This window comes from Argopecten irradians, chromosome 16 (assembly GCF_041381155.1).
Source record: "Argopecten irradians isolate NY chromosome 16, Ai_NY, whole genome shotgun sequence".
Taxonomy (NCBI): Eukaryota; Metazoa; Mollusca; class Bivalvia; order Pectinida; family Pectinidae; genus Argopecten; species Argopecten irradians.
The window spans coordinates 926,757-940,715 of NC_091149.1; the positions used below are offsets into that span (position 1 = coordinate 926,757).

General features: G+C 40.4%; 1 protein-coding gene across 5 annotated transcripts in view; it reads left to right on the top strand.

Moving 5' to 3' along the window:
* Window positions 1-11,399, top strand: part of LOC138310644 (cardioacceleratory peptide receptor-like) — a 191,362-nt gene extending 179,963 nt beyond the window's left edge. For all 5 annotated transcript variants that reach the window (XM_069251927.1, XM_069251925.1, XM_069251928.1 and 2 more), the window contains exons 8-10: window positions 6,532-6,660; window positions 7,193-7,376; window positions 9,383-11,399. In XM_069251927.1, the coding sequence (XP_069108028.1) occupies window positions 6,532-6,660; window positions 7,193-7,376; window positions 9,383-9,614 (545 nt within the window). In that variant the 3' untranslated portion in view covers window positions 9,615-11,399. The remainder of the gene's footprint in view (window positions 1-6,531; window positions 6,661-7,192; window positions 7,377-9,382) is intronic.
* Window positions 11,400-13,959: the final 2,560 nt, after the last annotated feature.

Consider the following 13,959-nt stretch of genomic DNA (forward strand, 5'->3'; position numbering starts at 1 on the left):
CTAGAACAGCCGTACCGTATACAAAGTAGACTAAACAGCCGTACCGTATACAAAGTAGACTAGAACAGCCGTCCGTATACAAAGTAGACTAGAACAGCCGTACCGTATACAAAGTAGACTAAACAGCCGTGCCGTATACAAAGTAGACTAGAACAGCCGTGCCGTATACAAAGTAGACTAGAACAGCCGTACCGTATACAAAGTAGACTAGAACAGCCGTACCGTATACAAAGTAGACTAGAACAGCCGTGCCGTATACAAAGTAGACTAGAACAGCCGTACCGTATACAAAGTAGACTAGAACAGCCGTGCCGTATACAAAGTAGACTAGAACAGCCGTGCCGTATACAAAGTAGACTAGAACAGCCGTGCCGTATACAAAGTAGACTAGAACAGCCGTACCGTATACAAAGTAGACTAGAACAGCCGTACCGTATACAAAGTAGACTAGAACAGCCGTGCCGTATACAAAGTAGACTAGAACAGCCGTACCGTATACAAAGTAGACTAGAACAGCCGTACCGTATACAAAGTAGACTAGAACAGCCGTACCGTATACAAAGTAGACTAGAACAGCCGTACCGTATACAAAGTAGACTAGAACAGCCGTCCGTATACAAAGTAGACTAGAACAGCCGTACCGTATACAAAGTAGACTAGAACAGCCGTACCGTATACAAAAGTAGACTAGAACAGCCGTGCCGTATACAAAGTAGACTAGAACAGCCGTACCGTATACAAAGTAGACTAGAACAGCCGTACCGTATACAAAGTAGACTAGAACAGCCGTACCGTATACAAAGTAGACTAGAACAGCCGTACCGTATACAAAGTAGACTAGAACAGCCGTACCGTATACAAAGTAGACTAGAACAGCCGTACCGTATACAAAGTAGACTAGAACAGCCGTACCGTATACAAAGTAGACTAGAACAGCCGTACCGTATACAAAGTAGACTAGAACAGCCGTACCGTATACAAAGTAGACTAGAACAGCCGTACCGTATACAAAGTAGACTAGAACAGCCGTACCGTATACAAAGTAGACTAGAACAGCCGTGCCGTATACAAAGTAGACTAGAACAGCCGTACCGTATACAAAGTAGACTAGAACAGCCGTACCGTATACAAAGTAGACTAGAACAGCCGTACCGTATACAAAGTAGACTAGAACAGCCGTAATTTATACGATGTAGACTAGAACAGCCGTGCCGTATACAAAGTAGACTAGAAAAGCCTAACGTATACAAAGTAGACTAGAACTGCCGTACCGTATACAAAGTAGACTAGAACAGCCGTACCGTATACAAAGTAGACTAGAACAGCCGTACCGTATACAAAGTAGACTAGAACAGCCGTGCCGTATACAAAGTAGACTAGAACAGCCGTACCGTATACAAAGTAGACTAGAACAGCCGTACCGTATACAAAGTAGACTAGAACAGCCGTACCGTATACAAAGTAGACTAGAACAGCCGTACCGTATACAAAGTAGACTAGAACAGCCGTACCGTATACAAAGTAGACTAGAACAGCCGTACCGTATACAAAGTAGACTAGAACAGCCGTGCCGTATACAAAGTAGACTAGAACATCTTTACCGTATACAAAGTAGGCAAGAACAGCCGTACCGTATACAAAGTAGACTAGAACAGCCCTGCCGTATACAAAGTAGACTAGAACAGCCGTGCCGTATACAAAGTAGACTAAAACAGCCGTACCGTATACAAAGTAGACTAGAACAGCCGTACCGTATACAAAGTAGACTAGAACAGCCGTACCGTATACAAAGTAGACTAGAACAGCCGTACCGTATACAAAGTAGACTAGAACAGCCGTACCGTATACAAAGTAGACTAGAACAGCCGTACCGTATACAAAGTAGACTAGAACAGCCGTACCGTATACAAAGTAGACTAGAACAGCCGTACCGTATACAAAGTAGACTAGAACAGCCGTACCGTATACAAAGTAGACTAGAACAGCCGTACCGTATACAAAGTAACAGAAACCGTCCGTAACAATAGAACAGCCGTACCGTATACAAAGTAGACTAGAACAGCCGTACCGTATACAAAGTAGACTAGAACAGCCGTGCCGTATACAAAGTAGACTAAAACAGCCGTACCGTATACAAAGTAGACTAGAACAGCCGTGCCGTATACAAAGTAGACTAGAACAGCCGTGCCGTATACAAAGTAGACTAGAACAGCCGTACCGTATACAAAGTAGACTAGAACAACCGTATCGTATACAAAGTAGACTAGAACAGCCGTGCCATATACAATGTAGACTAGAACATGCGTACCGTATACAAAGTAGACTAGAACTGCCGTGCCGTATACAAAGTAGACTAGAACAGCCGTACCGTATACAAAGTAGACTAGAACAGCCGTACCGTATACAAAGTAGACTAGAACAGCCGTACCGTATACAAAGTAGACTAGAACAGCCGTACCGTATACAAAGTAGACTAGAACAGCCGTGCCGTATACAAAGTAGACTAGAACAGCCGTACCGTATACAAAGTAGACTAAAACAGCCGTACCGTATAAAAAGTAGACTAGAACAGCCGTACCGTATACAAAGTAGACTAGAACAGCCGTACCGTATACAAAGTAGACTAGAACAGCCGTACCGTATACAAAGTAGACTAGAACAGCCGTACCGTATACAAAGTAGACTAGAACAGCCGTACCGTATACAAAGTAGACTAGAACAGCCGTACCGTATACAAAGTAGACTAGAACAGCCGTACCGTATACAAAGTAGACTAGAACAGCCGTACCGTATACAAAGTAGACTAGAACAGCCGTACCGTATACAAAGTAGACTAGAACAGCCGTACCGTATACAAAGTAGACTAGAACAGCCGTACCGTATACAAAGTAGACTAGAACAGCCGTACCGTATACAAAGTAGACTAGAACAGCCGTACCGTATACAAAGTAGACTAGAACAGCCGTATACCGTATACAAAGTAGACTAGAACAGCCGTGCCGTATACAAAGTAGACTAGAACACTCCGTATACAAAGTAGACTAGAACAGCCGTGCCGTATACAAAGTAGACTAGAACAGCCGTGCCGTATACAAAGTAGACTAAAACAGCCGTGCCGTATACAAAGTAGACTAGAACATCCGTACCGTATACAAAGTAGACTAGAACAGCCGTGCCGTATACAAAGTAGACTAGAAAAGTCGTGCCGTATACAAAGTAGACTAGAACAGCCGTACCGTATACAAAGTAGACTAGAACAGCCGTACCGTATACAAAGTAGACTAGAACAGCCGTGCCGTATACAAAGTAGACTAGAACAGCCGTACCGTATACAAAGTAGACTAGAACAGCCGTACCGTATACAAAGTAGACTAGAACAGCCGTGCCGTATACAAAGTAGACTAGAACAGCCGTGCCGTATACAAAGTAGACTAGAAAAGCCGTACCGTATACAAAGTAGACTAAAACAGCCGTGCCGTATACAAAGTAGACTAGAACAGCCATTACCGTATACAAAGTAGACTAGAACAGCCGTGCCGTATACAAAGTAGACTAGAACAGCCGTACCGTATACAAAGTAGACTAGAACAGCCGTGCCGTATACAAAGTAGACTAAAACAGCCGTGCCGTATACAAAGTAGACTAGAACAGCCGTGCCGTATACAAAGTAGACTAGAACAGCCGTACCGTATACAAAGTAGACTAGAACAGCCGTGCCGTATACAAAGTAGACTAGAACAGCCGTACCGTATACAAAGTAGACTAAACAGCCGTACCGTATACAAAGTAGACTAAAACAGCCGTGCCGTATACAAAGTAGACTAGAACAGCCGTGCCGTATACAAAGTAGACTAGAACAGCCGTGCCGTATACAAAGTAGACTAGAACAGCCGTGCCGTATACAAAGTAGACTAGAACAGCCGCCGTATACAAAGTAGACTAGAGTACCTAGACTAGAACAGCCGTGCCGTATACAAAGTAGACTTGAACAGCCGTGCCGTATACAAAGTAGACTAAAACAGCCGTGCCGTATACAAAGTAGACTAGAACATCTTTACCGTATACAAAGTAGGCAAGAACAGCCGTGCCGTATACAAAGTAGACTAGAACAGCCCTGCCGTATACAAAGTAGACTAGAACAGCCGTGCCGTATACAAAGTAGACTAAAACAGCCGTACCGTATACAAAGTAGACTAGAACAGCCGTGCCGTATACAAAGTAGACTAGAACAGTGCCGTATACAAAGTAGACTAGAACAGCCGTACCGTATACAAAGTAGACTAGAACAGCCGTACCGTATACAAAGTAGACTAAAACAGCCGTACCGTATACAAAGTAGACTAGAACAGCCGTACCGTATACAAAGTAGACTAGAACAGCCGTGCCGTATACAAAGTAGACTAGAACAGCCGTACCGTATACAAAGTAGACTAGAACAGCCGTACCGTATACAAAGTAGACTAGAACAGCCGTACCGTATACAAAGTAGACTAGAACAGCCGTACCGTATACAAAGTAGACTAGAACAGCCGTACCGTATACAAAGTAGACTAGAACAGCCGTGCCGTATACAAAGTAGACTAGAACAGCCGTACCGTATACAAAGTAGACTAAAACAGCCGTACCGTATACAAAGTAGACTAGAACAGCCGTGCCGTATACAAAGTAGACTAGAACAGCCATGCCGTATACAAAGTAGACTATAACTGCCGTACTGTATACAGAGTAGACTAGAACAGCCGTACCGTATACAAAGTAGACTAGAACAGCCGTACCGTATACAAAGTAGACTAGAACAGCCGTACCGTATACAAAGTAGACTAAAACAGCCGTACCGTATACAAAGTAGACTAGAACAGCCGTACCGTATACAAAGTAGACTAAAACAGCCGTGCCGTATACAAAGTAGACTAGAACAGCCGTACCGTATACAAAGTAGACTAGAACAGCCGTACCGTATACAAAGTAGACTAGAACAGCCGTGCCGTATACAAAGTAGACTAGAACAGCCGTGCCGTATACAAAGTAGACTAGAACAGCCGTACCGTATACAAAGTAGACTAGAACAGCCGTACCGTATACAAAGTAGACTAGAACAGCCGTGCCGTATACAAAGTAGACTAGAACAGCCGTGCCGTATACAAAGTAGACTAGAACAGCCGTACCGTATACAAAGTAGACTAGAACAGCCGTGCCGTATACAAAGTAGACTAAAACAGCCATGCCGTATACAAAGTAGACTAGAAAAGCCGTACCGTATACAAAGTAGACTAAAACAGCCGTGCCGTATACAAAGTAGACTAGAAAAGCCGTACCGTATACAAAGTAGACTAAAACAGCCGTACCGTATACAAAGTAGACTAGAACATCCGTGCCATATACAAAGTGGACTACAAAAGCCGTACCGTATACAAAGTAGACTAGATCAGCCGTGCCGTATACAAAGTAGACTAGAACAGCCGTGCCGTATACAAAGTAGACTAGAACAGCCGTGCCGTATACAAAGTAGACTAGAACAGCCGTGCCGTATACAAAGTAGACTAGAACAGCCGTGCCGTATACAAAGTAGACTAGAACAGCCGTACCGTATACAAAGTAGACTAGAACATCCGTGCCGTATACAAAGTAGACTAGAACAGCCGTACCGTATACAAAGTAGACTAGAACAGCCGTGCCGTATACAAAGTAGACTAAAACAGCCGTACCGTATACAAAGTAGACTAGAACAGCCGTACCGTATACAAAGTAGACTAAAACAGCCGTACCGTATACAAAGTAGACTAGAACAGCCGTACCGTATACAAAGTAGACTAGAACAGCCGTACCGTATACAAAGTAGACTAGAACAGCCGTACCGTATACAAAGTAGACTAGAACAGCCGTACCGTATACAAAGTAGACTAGAACAGCCGTACCGTATACAAAGTAGACTAGAACAGCCGTACCGTATACAAAGTAGACTAGAACAGCCGTACCGTATACAAAGTAGACTAGAACAGCCGTGCCGTATACAAAGTAGACTAGAACAGCCGTGCCGTATACAAAGTAGACTAGAACAGCCGTGCCGTATACAAAGTAGACTAGAACAGCCGTACCGTATACAAAGTAGACTAGAATAGCCGTACCGTATACAAAGTAGACTAGAACAACCGTACCGTATACAAAGTAGACTAGAACAGCCGTGCCGTATACAAAGTAGACTAAAACAGCCGTGCCGTATACAAAGTAGATTTGAACAGCTGTGCCATATACAAAGTAGACTAAAACAGCCGCGCCGTATACAAAGTAGACTAGAACATCCGTACCGTATACAAAGTAGACTAGAACAGCCGTGCCGTATACAAAGTAGACTAGAACAGCCGTGCCGTATATAAAGTAGACTAGAACAGCCGTACCGTATACAAAGTAGACTAGAACAGCTGTACCGTATACAAAGTAGACTAGAACAGCCATGTCGTAGACAAAGTAGACTAGAACAGCCGTACCGTATACAAAGTAAACACAAAAATAATAGATTGTTTATTGTTTCAGGATACAAACCTCACAAGCCTAATAGAATATTCCAGAAGGGGAAACGCCGTAATATGTCCCGTAGTTCTCGAGGTATCATTCCACAAGCGAAAATCCGCACCATAAAGATGACAACGGTTATTGTAATTGGTACGTACATGAAGGGAGGTAATCTGTCTACATGTCTGTGGCAGATAGTTCAGTTAAGATCAATACATGATGTATATAATACGTTACGCTGCATGGCTTGACGTCGGGCGCCGTTCTCTGTAATCGTTAGAGGAATTCTCTGTATCCCCTTGTTTATACAACATATTCCATGGGTGAATATTACGAGAGTGATTGTAACCACTGGGGTATCGATGATGAGGGAAGGGATATTTATGAAGAAATGCCTCTTGTTGGTCAAGTTTATACGAAGGTGATTTGCCGGGGTCATTTTAAAATGTCTTAACATATAACCTAAGGTCTTTCACTTTTGTGTCGCGAGATCGAATACCATGTGGAAATGAAACAAAGTACTGACCTTTGGTCGGTGTTTTTTCTCCTGGTACTCCGACTTTCCTCCACCATCTAGAACTGACTCGCCTGCAATGACCATGGCTGTTACTACGACGTTAAAATTCTCAGACCAAACCTTCATTGTATGTTTGTATGTTTTATCCTCATTTCTACATTTCAGTGTTTATATTATGCTGGAGCCCGTACTTTGTGGTGAACCTTGTCGCTGTGTTTGGACATTTAGACCACAGAAATCACCTAGTGAACGGTTTTTATGCCTTTATCCAGAGTCTGGCTCCACTCAACAGCGCACTAAACCCGGTCATATACGGCATATTCAGCTCCAGAACATGCCACCACCTCATGTAAGAAAACTCGTCAATATTTCTCGTCATTTCAATTATCAAATTACAACCATTTTGAAAAGAAAATGGTTAAGAAAAAAAAAAAATAATCTGCGTCCGGTTCCCGTCCGTCCGCATTCCTTTTTAACTATTCAAACTTCCTTGCGTCGGACCGTGGTCAGACTTCTTTATTCCCATCCGTCCTGTCCGTCCGTCCGATCGTCCGTCCGTCCGTCCGTCCAGGACAGGGGGGGCAAACATGTCTTTTTGCCCCCCCCCCCCCCCCCCCCCCCCCACATTTTCGCCGACTGAAATTTTCTAAAAATGCTTATTTGAAAGAAAAAAGGGTCCTCCTGCATATTTTTCGTACTTCATTCTAGAAAATTTTCCGCTGCGCGGCGCATTTCTTAAAACGTTCAAGCACATAATGTCAAACCTTAAATAGTAAAAATTCAATACACACAAACTAAACTAAAAATGTCCATCAAGGGATTATATGTACTATTTAAAAAAATGTCTCTTAAAAGATCAATTTGTTTATATGTCTTAGCGAGACAATTAATTCATTTTTTATGTTACACAACAATGTGCCGATGGTGTGAAGCCGGTATATTCAGATCGAGTAGGGTTGCATAATGTTATGACGACACAATTATCATTTCTAAATACAGGTAGCTTTAAATCGAAAAATTACCATGTTAAGAACGCTTTATAATCATTAAAATTTATCGTAAAACTCATCTCAGCCATTCTAAATCGTAATTTTTTCCCAGGGGAGACCCCCGGACCCCTAAAACACCAAAATCTCGCGCTTTCGGGCGATCGCAAAATTATCAAAATACATAAAACTCATCCCTGGGGTCACCCTCAGACCTCTAATAAAACACCAAAATCTCGCACCTTCAACGCTCACACGCTAATTTGGCCAATTTGCGTATTCGTTAATTTCCTTTTAGCGACTCCATTGTCTATAAATGTGTACAAGGATTAAATTTAGTGATATATGAAAAATGTATATAAAGCATACATGGTTGGGAGTTGAATTAATCTCCTCCTGTAGGTGCGGCGGGGGGGGGGGGGGGGTGGTTACAAAATATTGAGGATCTTTGCCCCCCCCCCCCCCAATGACGTTTCATCTTCCTACGCCACTGATTGTAGACTGTTGTCCACGTATCTTACAGTTCCAGTCAGACTAATCCATCCGTAAGTGGGCGCACTATAACAAAAGTCATATGCAAATTACACGTCAATCATATTCAACCTATATGCAAATTATATGCAAAGATATGTAAATCACATGCAAATCACATATTAACCAGCTATTGTGAAACGCGGATGTAGCAAAGACGGAACTCATCATAAATAATCACTTTAATTACTCTGGCTTTATTAAAAAAACTAGAATATAAAAGTAGGTTCCATTATTACTTTTGAGTCTCAGAATAGAAAAGTTAACTTTCATATAAACGACTTCTTCTAAATAACCGAAAGACCCAGTATACTCATATTTGTCTGAAGCATACTGGCATGAAGGGTTACCAACTTTATTCAAATAAATGACCTCGAACTTCATCCCAAATCACTGAGGTTAAAGGCTAAAATAATTAATCTACTTCTTGCCAATAACTCTAAAGCCCTTTAGATCTGATATTGGGCCTATAGAATGCTGGGATGAAAGGCTACATAGTTTATCTAAAGAAATGACATCGATGCTCATTCAAGGCCACAGGGGTCAAAAAGGTTAAATCTTTAATCGATTTTTCCGAATAAGTAAGAAATCTACAAAGTTTTTTCAAATAAATGACTCAGAGATCAAAAAGGCTAAAATCTTTAAATGACTTATTATCAATAGCTAAGAGTCCTAGTCTTTGATGAAGTTTGTTCAAATGATATGCCTTAAATATTATTCAAGGGCATAGGGGTAACTATTTTAGAATCTTTAAATGACTTGTCAATAGGTAAGAGACCAGGACCTGGTATTGGGCCTGTGACGGCGCTCAAAGTGATATCTTTTTTTTTCTTTCTAGAACATTCAGTTACCGAGGACAGTTGCGTAAGATGTGTCCATGCTGCCGTCGTTGCCTAAAGGAGCCAAGCATGTTGATTCCTCGATGGAGCCATACAGACGTTTCCTACAGTACATGTCGTCAGACAATCACTCCGGACAAAAGTATCGACATCATTAAACCATCAGACAGCACGGAGCTGTGTGATTTAATAGTGACAAATGATATGTTGGAAGAGCATAGCAGGCGTTAAATTTACCCATAATGCATTGCGCTGTCGTAATCATGGATATATTGAAAGACCACAGTGACGCCTGAACTACTCATAATACATTTTGTCATCATGATCATGGATATGTTGGGGAATACATTCAATAGTTGATCGTAATTAGTGAAAACACGCTGACGTAACAGACGGATATTCAGTGAAGGAGGATATCGTGATAAGTCACGTGTAATCTGAATGTAAAAACGATTCAGTTCCTTGTCGTTACAATAGCAGGTAAAGGACGTATTCTGGAGCAGGTAACTAAGATCGCTAAATCAAGTTTAGGAAACACAATACCAATATGAAGCTAAAATGTGACATTGTTTCATCGATGTCTGCATTATGTCACAGGAGCATTATACATTTATTAACTGAGCTAGAGGTTAACATGTGTTATGTTGAACCAGGAGCCCAGCTGCCGAAGGATCAGCTCGGCCAAGGGTGACAACTATTGATCGAGAACCCATACCTGATATCCCTAGATTCTATGAAAGCAAATCATTCACCAAACTGCTCATTCATTTAACGTATGGTAACAAATGAAATTAATTCAACCATGACAGACAAATACATTCATGAATGCTGAATTATATTCATAAATATTATCTTCGTTTTATGTGATAGAACATTAGTAGTTGAAACTGTTGTTCTGTCTTTCTCCGTCTGTCCTCAGATGGCCAGATTGTTCTGACTTGCTCCGTCTGTCTGTCCTCAGATGGCCAGATTGTTCTGTCTTGCTCCGTCTGTCCTCAGATGGCCAGATTGTTCTGACTTGCTCCGTCTGTCCTCAGATGGCCAGATTGTTCTGTCTTGCTCCGTCTGTCCTCAGATGGCCAGATTGTTCTGACTTGCTCCGTCTGTCCTCAGATGGCCAGATTGTTCTGTCTTGCTCCGTCTGTCCTCAGATGGCCAGATTGTTCTGTCTTGCTCCGTCTGTCCTCAGATGGCCAGATTGTTCTGACTTGCTCCGTCTGTCCTCAGATGGCCAGATTGTTCTGTCTTGCTCCGTCTGTCCTCACATGGCCGGATTGTTCTGACTTGCTCCGTCTGTCCTCAGATGGCCAGATTGTTCTGTCTTGCTCCGTCTGTCCTCAGATGGCCAGAAATGATCCAGAAATGGCATAATCTGCATTCGTCTAACCTCGACTGTTTCCGACATCCTTCTTAGATATGGAATCCGTGTTGAGTGGCTCGATTTGGTAACTTCTGCCGGAAGTTGCTTAGTAGATCGAGCTGAAGAGTCTTAAACTGCATTTCTCAACCAACAACATATGAAAGTTTGACTTATTTACTCAAGAATAGTTTAGAAAATATTGTCCCGGAAAAAGATCAGTAGCAGAAGAACTAACGTGAACACATGAATATTGTTAGTGAGGGAAATAACCATAAGTCATAAACAGATTCCCCCGTGGTCTGTCTTTTAACATTCTGTAACGGGGCATTATATTTGTTTGAAATGTTGGCTGTTTGGGCTTGACATGATATTGCTAGCTAAGATTATTGAAGGACGGCCTCCCGTGTAATGTAATGTGTTGAATGTGTATGTTGTGTAGTTTGTTCGTGTTGTGTCTCCTTGTGATGGAGGAAATCTTGGTATAGTGCTATCTCACTGACGTATATATGCCGCCACAGACACCGAGACCCGCTAACATTACATTTACAGTCGTCCCACTCACTTAATGCTGAGCAATAACAAAGAGCCCCTACGTCTTTATGGTGTAGAAATTATACTAAATGATAATTCCTTAAATAAATACTATTCAAACACACCGAACTTGTTTAGAAAATTGTGATAAATTGCTGATTTGTACATGTAAGTATGAAGCTGCTGTGAAGAGGGATTTTTGTGTATGATATAAGCTGTCTTAAACAAGTTGTTTCACTTTGAAAAATATGTATTTGATTGTTGAATCAGAGATTAATCGAAGATAAAATAATTATCCGTTTTCGAAAGCAAAGATAATTGCATTAAAAACAAAATTATCAAATATACTGTAGATATAAATACGAACCAGAATCATGGTGAATTGATTTATCTGTTGATACATCTGTATGTGGTCATTTTTTTGTAAATATAATTATTTTTCGTTGTCTGGAGCGAAATATAACGTGCAATTTGATAACTGCGCTGAAATTTGTCGAAATATTTCCAAACCAAAATGTTGTTATCGTTTTAGTGTCAGTTTAAATATTTCATGAATGGAAATCTGAATCTGTACGTTTACTTTACATATCAACTGTTCAGGTACTAAGGTACTAAAAAGAATTTAAAACGTTAGAGCGATATCTAAGCGTTTATAAGTTTTATTTAAACCACAGCTAGGTCTCTGTAATCGTTTCCATTTCATTTTAATCGTTTCCATTTCATTTCATCTCAAATGAAGTTTTAAATTTTGACAATTTCATAAGTTTATGAAAAAAGGAAAAAGATTTAATACTTTGAGGGAATTTATTCTGCAATATTTACATTTTGCCACAGATACTCTCATTACTCTAATGATAATCTGTATTTTGATCAATGAATGCAGCCTAGACTTGGTGTAGTAATTCCTATATACATGCATGGGAGTCCTGTTTACTGACACTAAGTTAGTCCGCGCAGGAAAAAGTGATAATGTAGTTAAATGAACCAGTCTAGTTATGGAATTGTAAAAAGGTATTCCAAATGTCTGAATTTTTAATGGGAAACTGAAAAGTGTGTTTTTAAAGTAACAACTTGTAGGTCACCTACTTGTATTTAAAATATGCTGAACAAATATCTTTGAAGGAGTTTAGTCAATAATCATCATTGATGTAAAAATGTTAACAGTGTATCGTGTATTAAAACTATGTTGTTGATGAAGCCCGTAATTCAATCCACCGTAAACACATAAAGTTCTTAATAATCTATACGACAATTAAAAAAGAATACTTGATGTGTGAAAGCAACAGATGTTATTAACAACACTTACAAGCCACAGATTCATATTAAGATTCATCGGAATTCAAAATTATTTTTAATTTCATTTTACAGTATATATATTTTCAACATATACACATGTACATAGGATACCAACAATGTTTACATACAGTCCATATTCGTGGTGTTTGTTGTGTATCAAGCGTCAAAGTGTTTCGGTGGATTTTAATACTTTCTTCAATTTATTCCATAAAAATGCGGGATTCAATATCATATGACTTTTATATCATAATATCAGCCATCTGTGTGTTATATCAACCATCTGTGTGTTATATCAGCCATCTGTGTGTTATATCAACCATCTGTGTGTTATATCAGCCATCTGTGTGTTATATCAACCATCTGTGTGTTATATCAGCCATCTGTGTGTTATATCAACCATCTGTGTGTTATATCAGCCATCTGTGTGTTATATCAACCATCTGTGTGTTATATCAACCATCTGTGTGTTATATCAACCATCTGAGTGTTATATCAGCCATCTGTGTGTTATATCAGCCATCTGTGGGTTATATCAGCCATCTGTGTGTTATATCAACCATCTGTGTGTTATATCAACCATCTGTGTGTTATATCAGCCATCTGTGTGTTATATCAGCCATCTGTGTGTTATATCAGCCATCTGTGTGTTATATCAACCATCTGAGTGTTATATCAGCCATCTGTGTGTTATATCAGCCATCTGTGTGTTATATCAACCATCTGAGTGTTATATTAGCCACCTGTGTGTTATGTCAACCATCTGAGTGGTATATCAATATCAACTATCTGAGTGGTATATCAACCATCTGTGTGTTATATCAACCATCTGTGTGTTATATCAACCATCTGAGTGTTATATCAGCCATCTGTGTGTTATATCAGCCATCTGTGGGTTATATCAGCCATCTGTGTGTTATATCAACCATCTGTGTGTTATATCAACCATCTGTGTGTTATATCAGCCATCTGTGTGTTATATCAGCCATCTGTGTGTTATATCAGCCATCTGTGTGTTATATCAACCATCTGAGTGTTATATCAGCCATCTGTGTGTTATATCAGCCATCTGTGTGTTATATCAACCATCTGAGTGTTATATTAGCCACCTGTGTGTTATGTCAACCATCTGAGTGGTATATCAATATCAACTATCTGAGTGGTATATCAACCATCTGTGTGTTATATCAACCATCTGTGTGTTATATCATTCATCTGTGTGTTATATCAACCATCTGAGTGGTATATCAACCATCTGAGTGTTATATCAACCATCTGTGTGTTATATCAACCATCTGAGTGTTATACAGTACAGCCAGTTATCTATGGGGGTTAACATTTTCACAATGTTTGCCTATACACGAAGAAAACAAATCTAAAGCGTTTAATTTT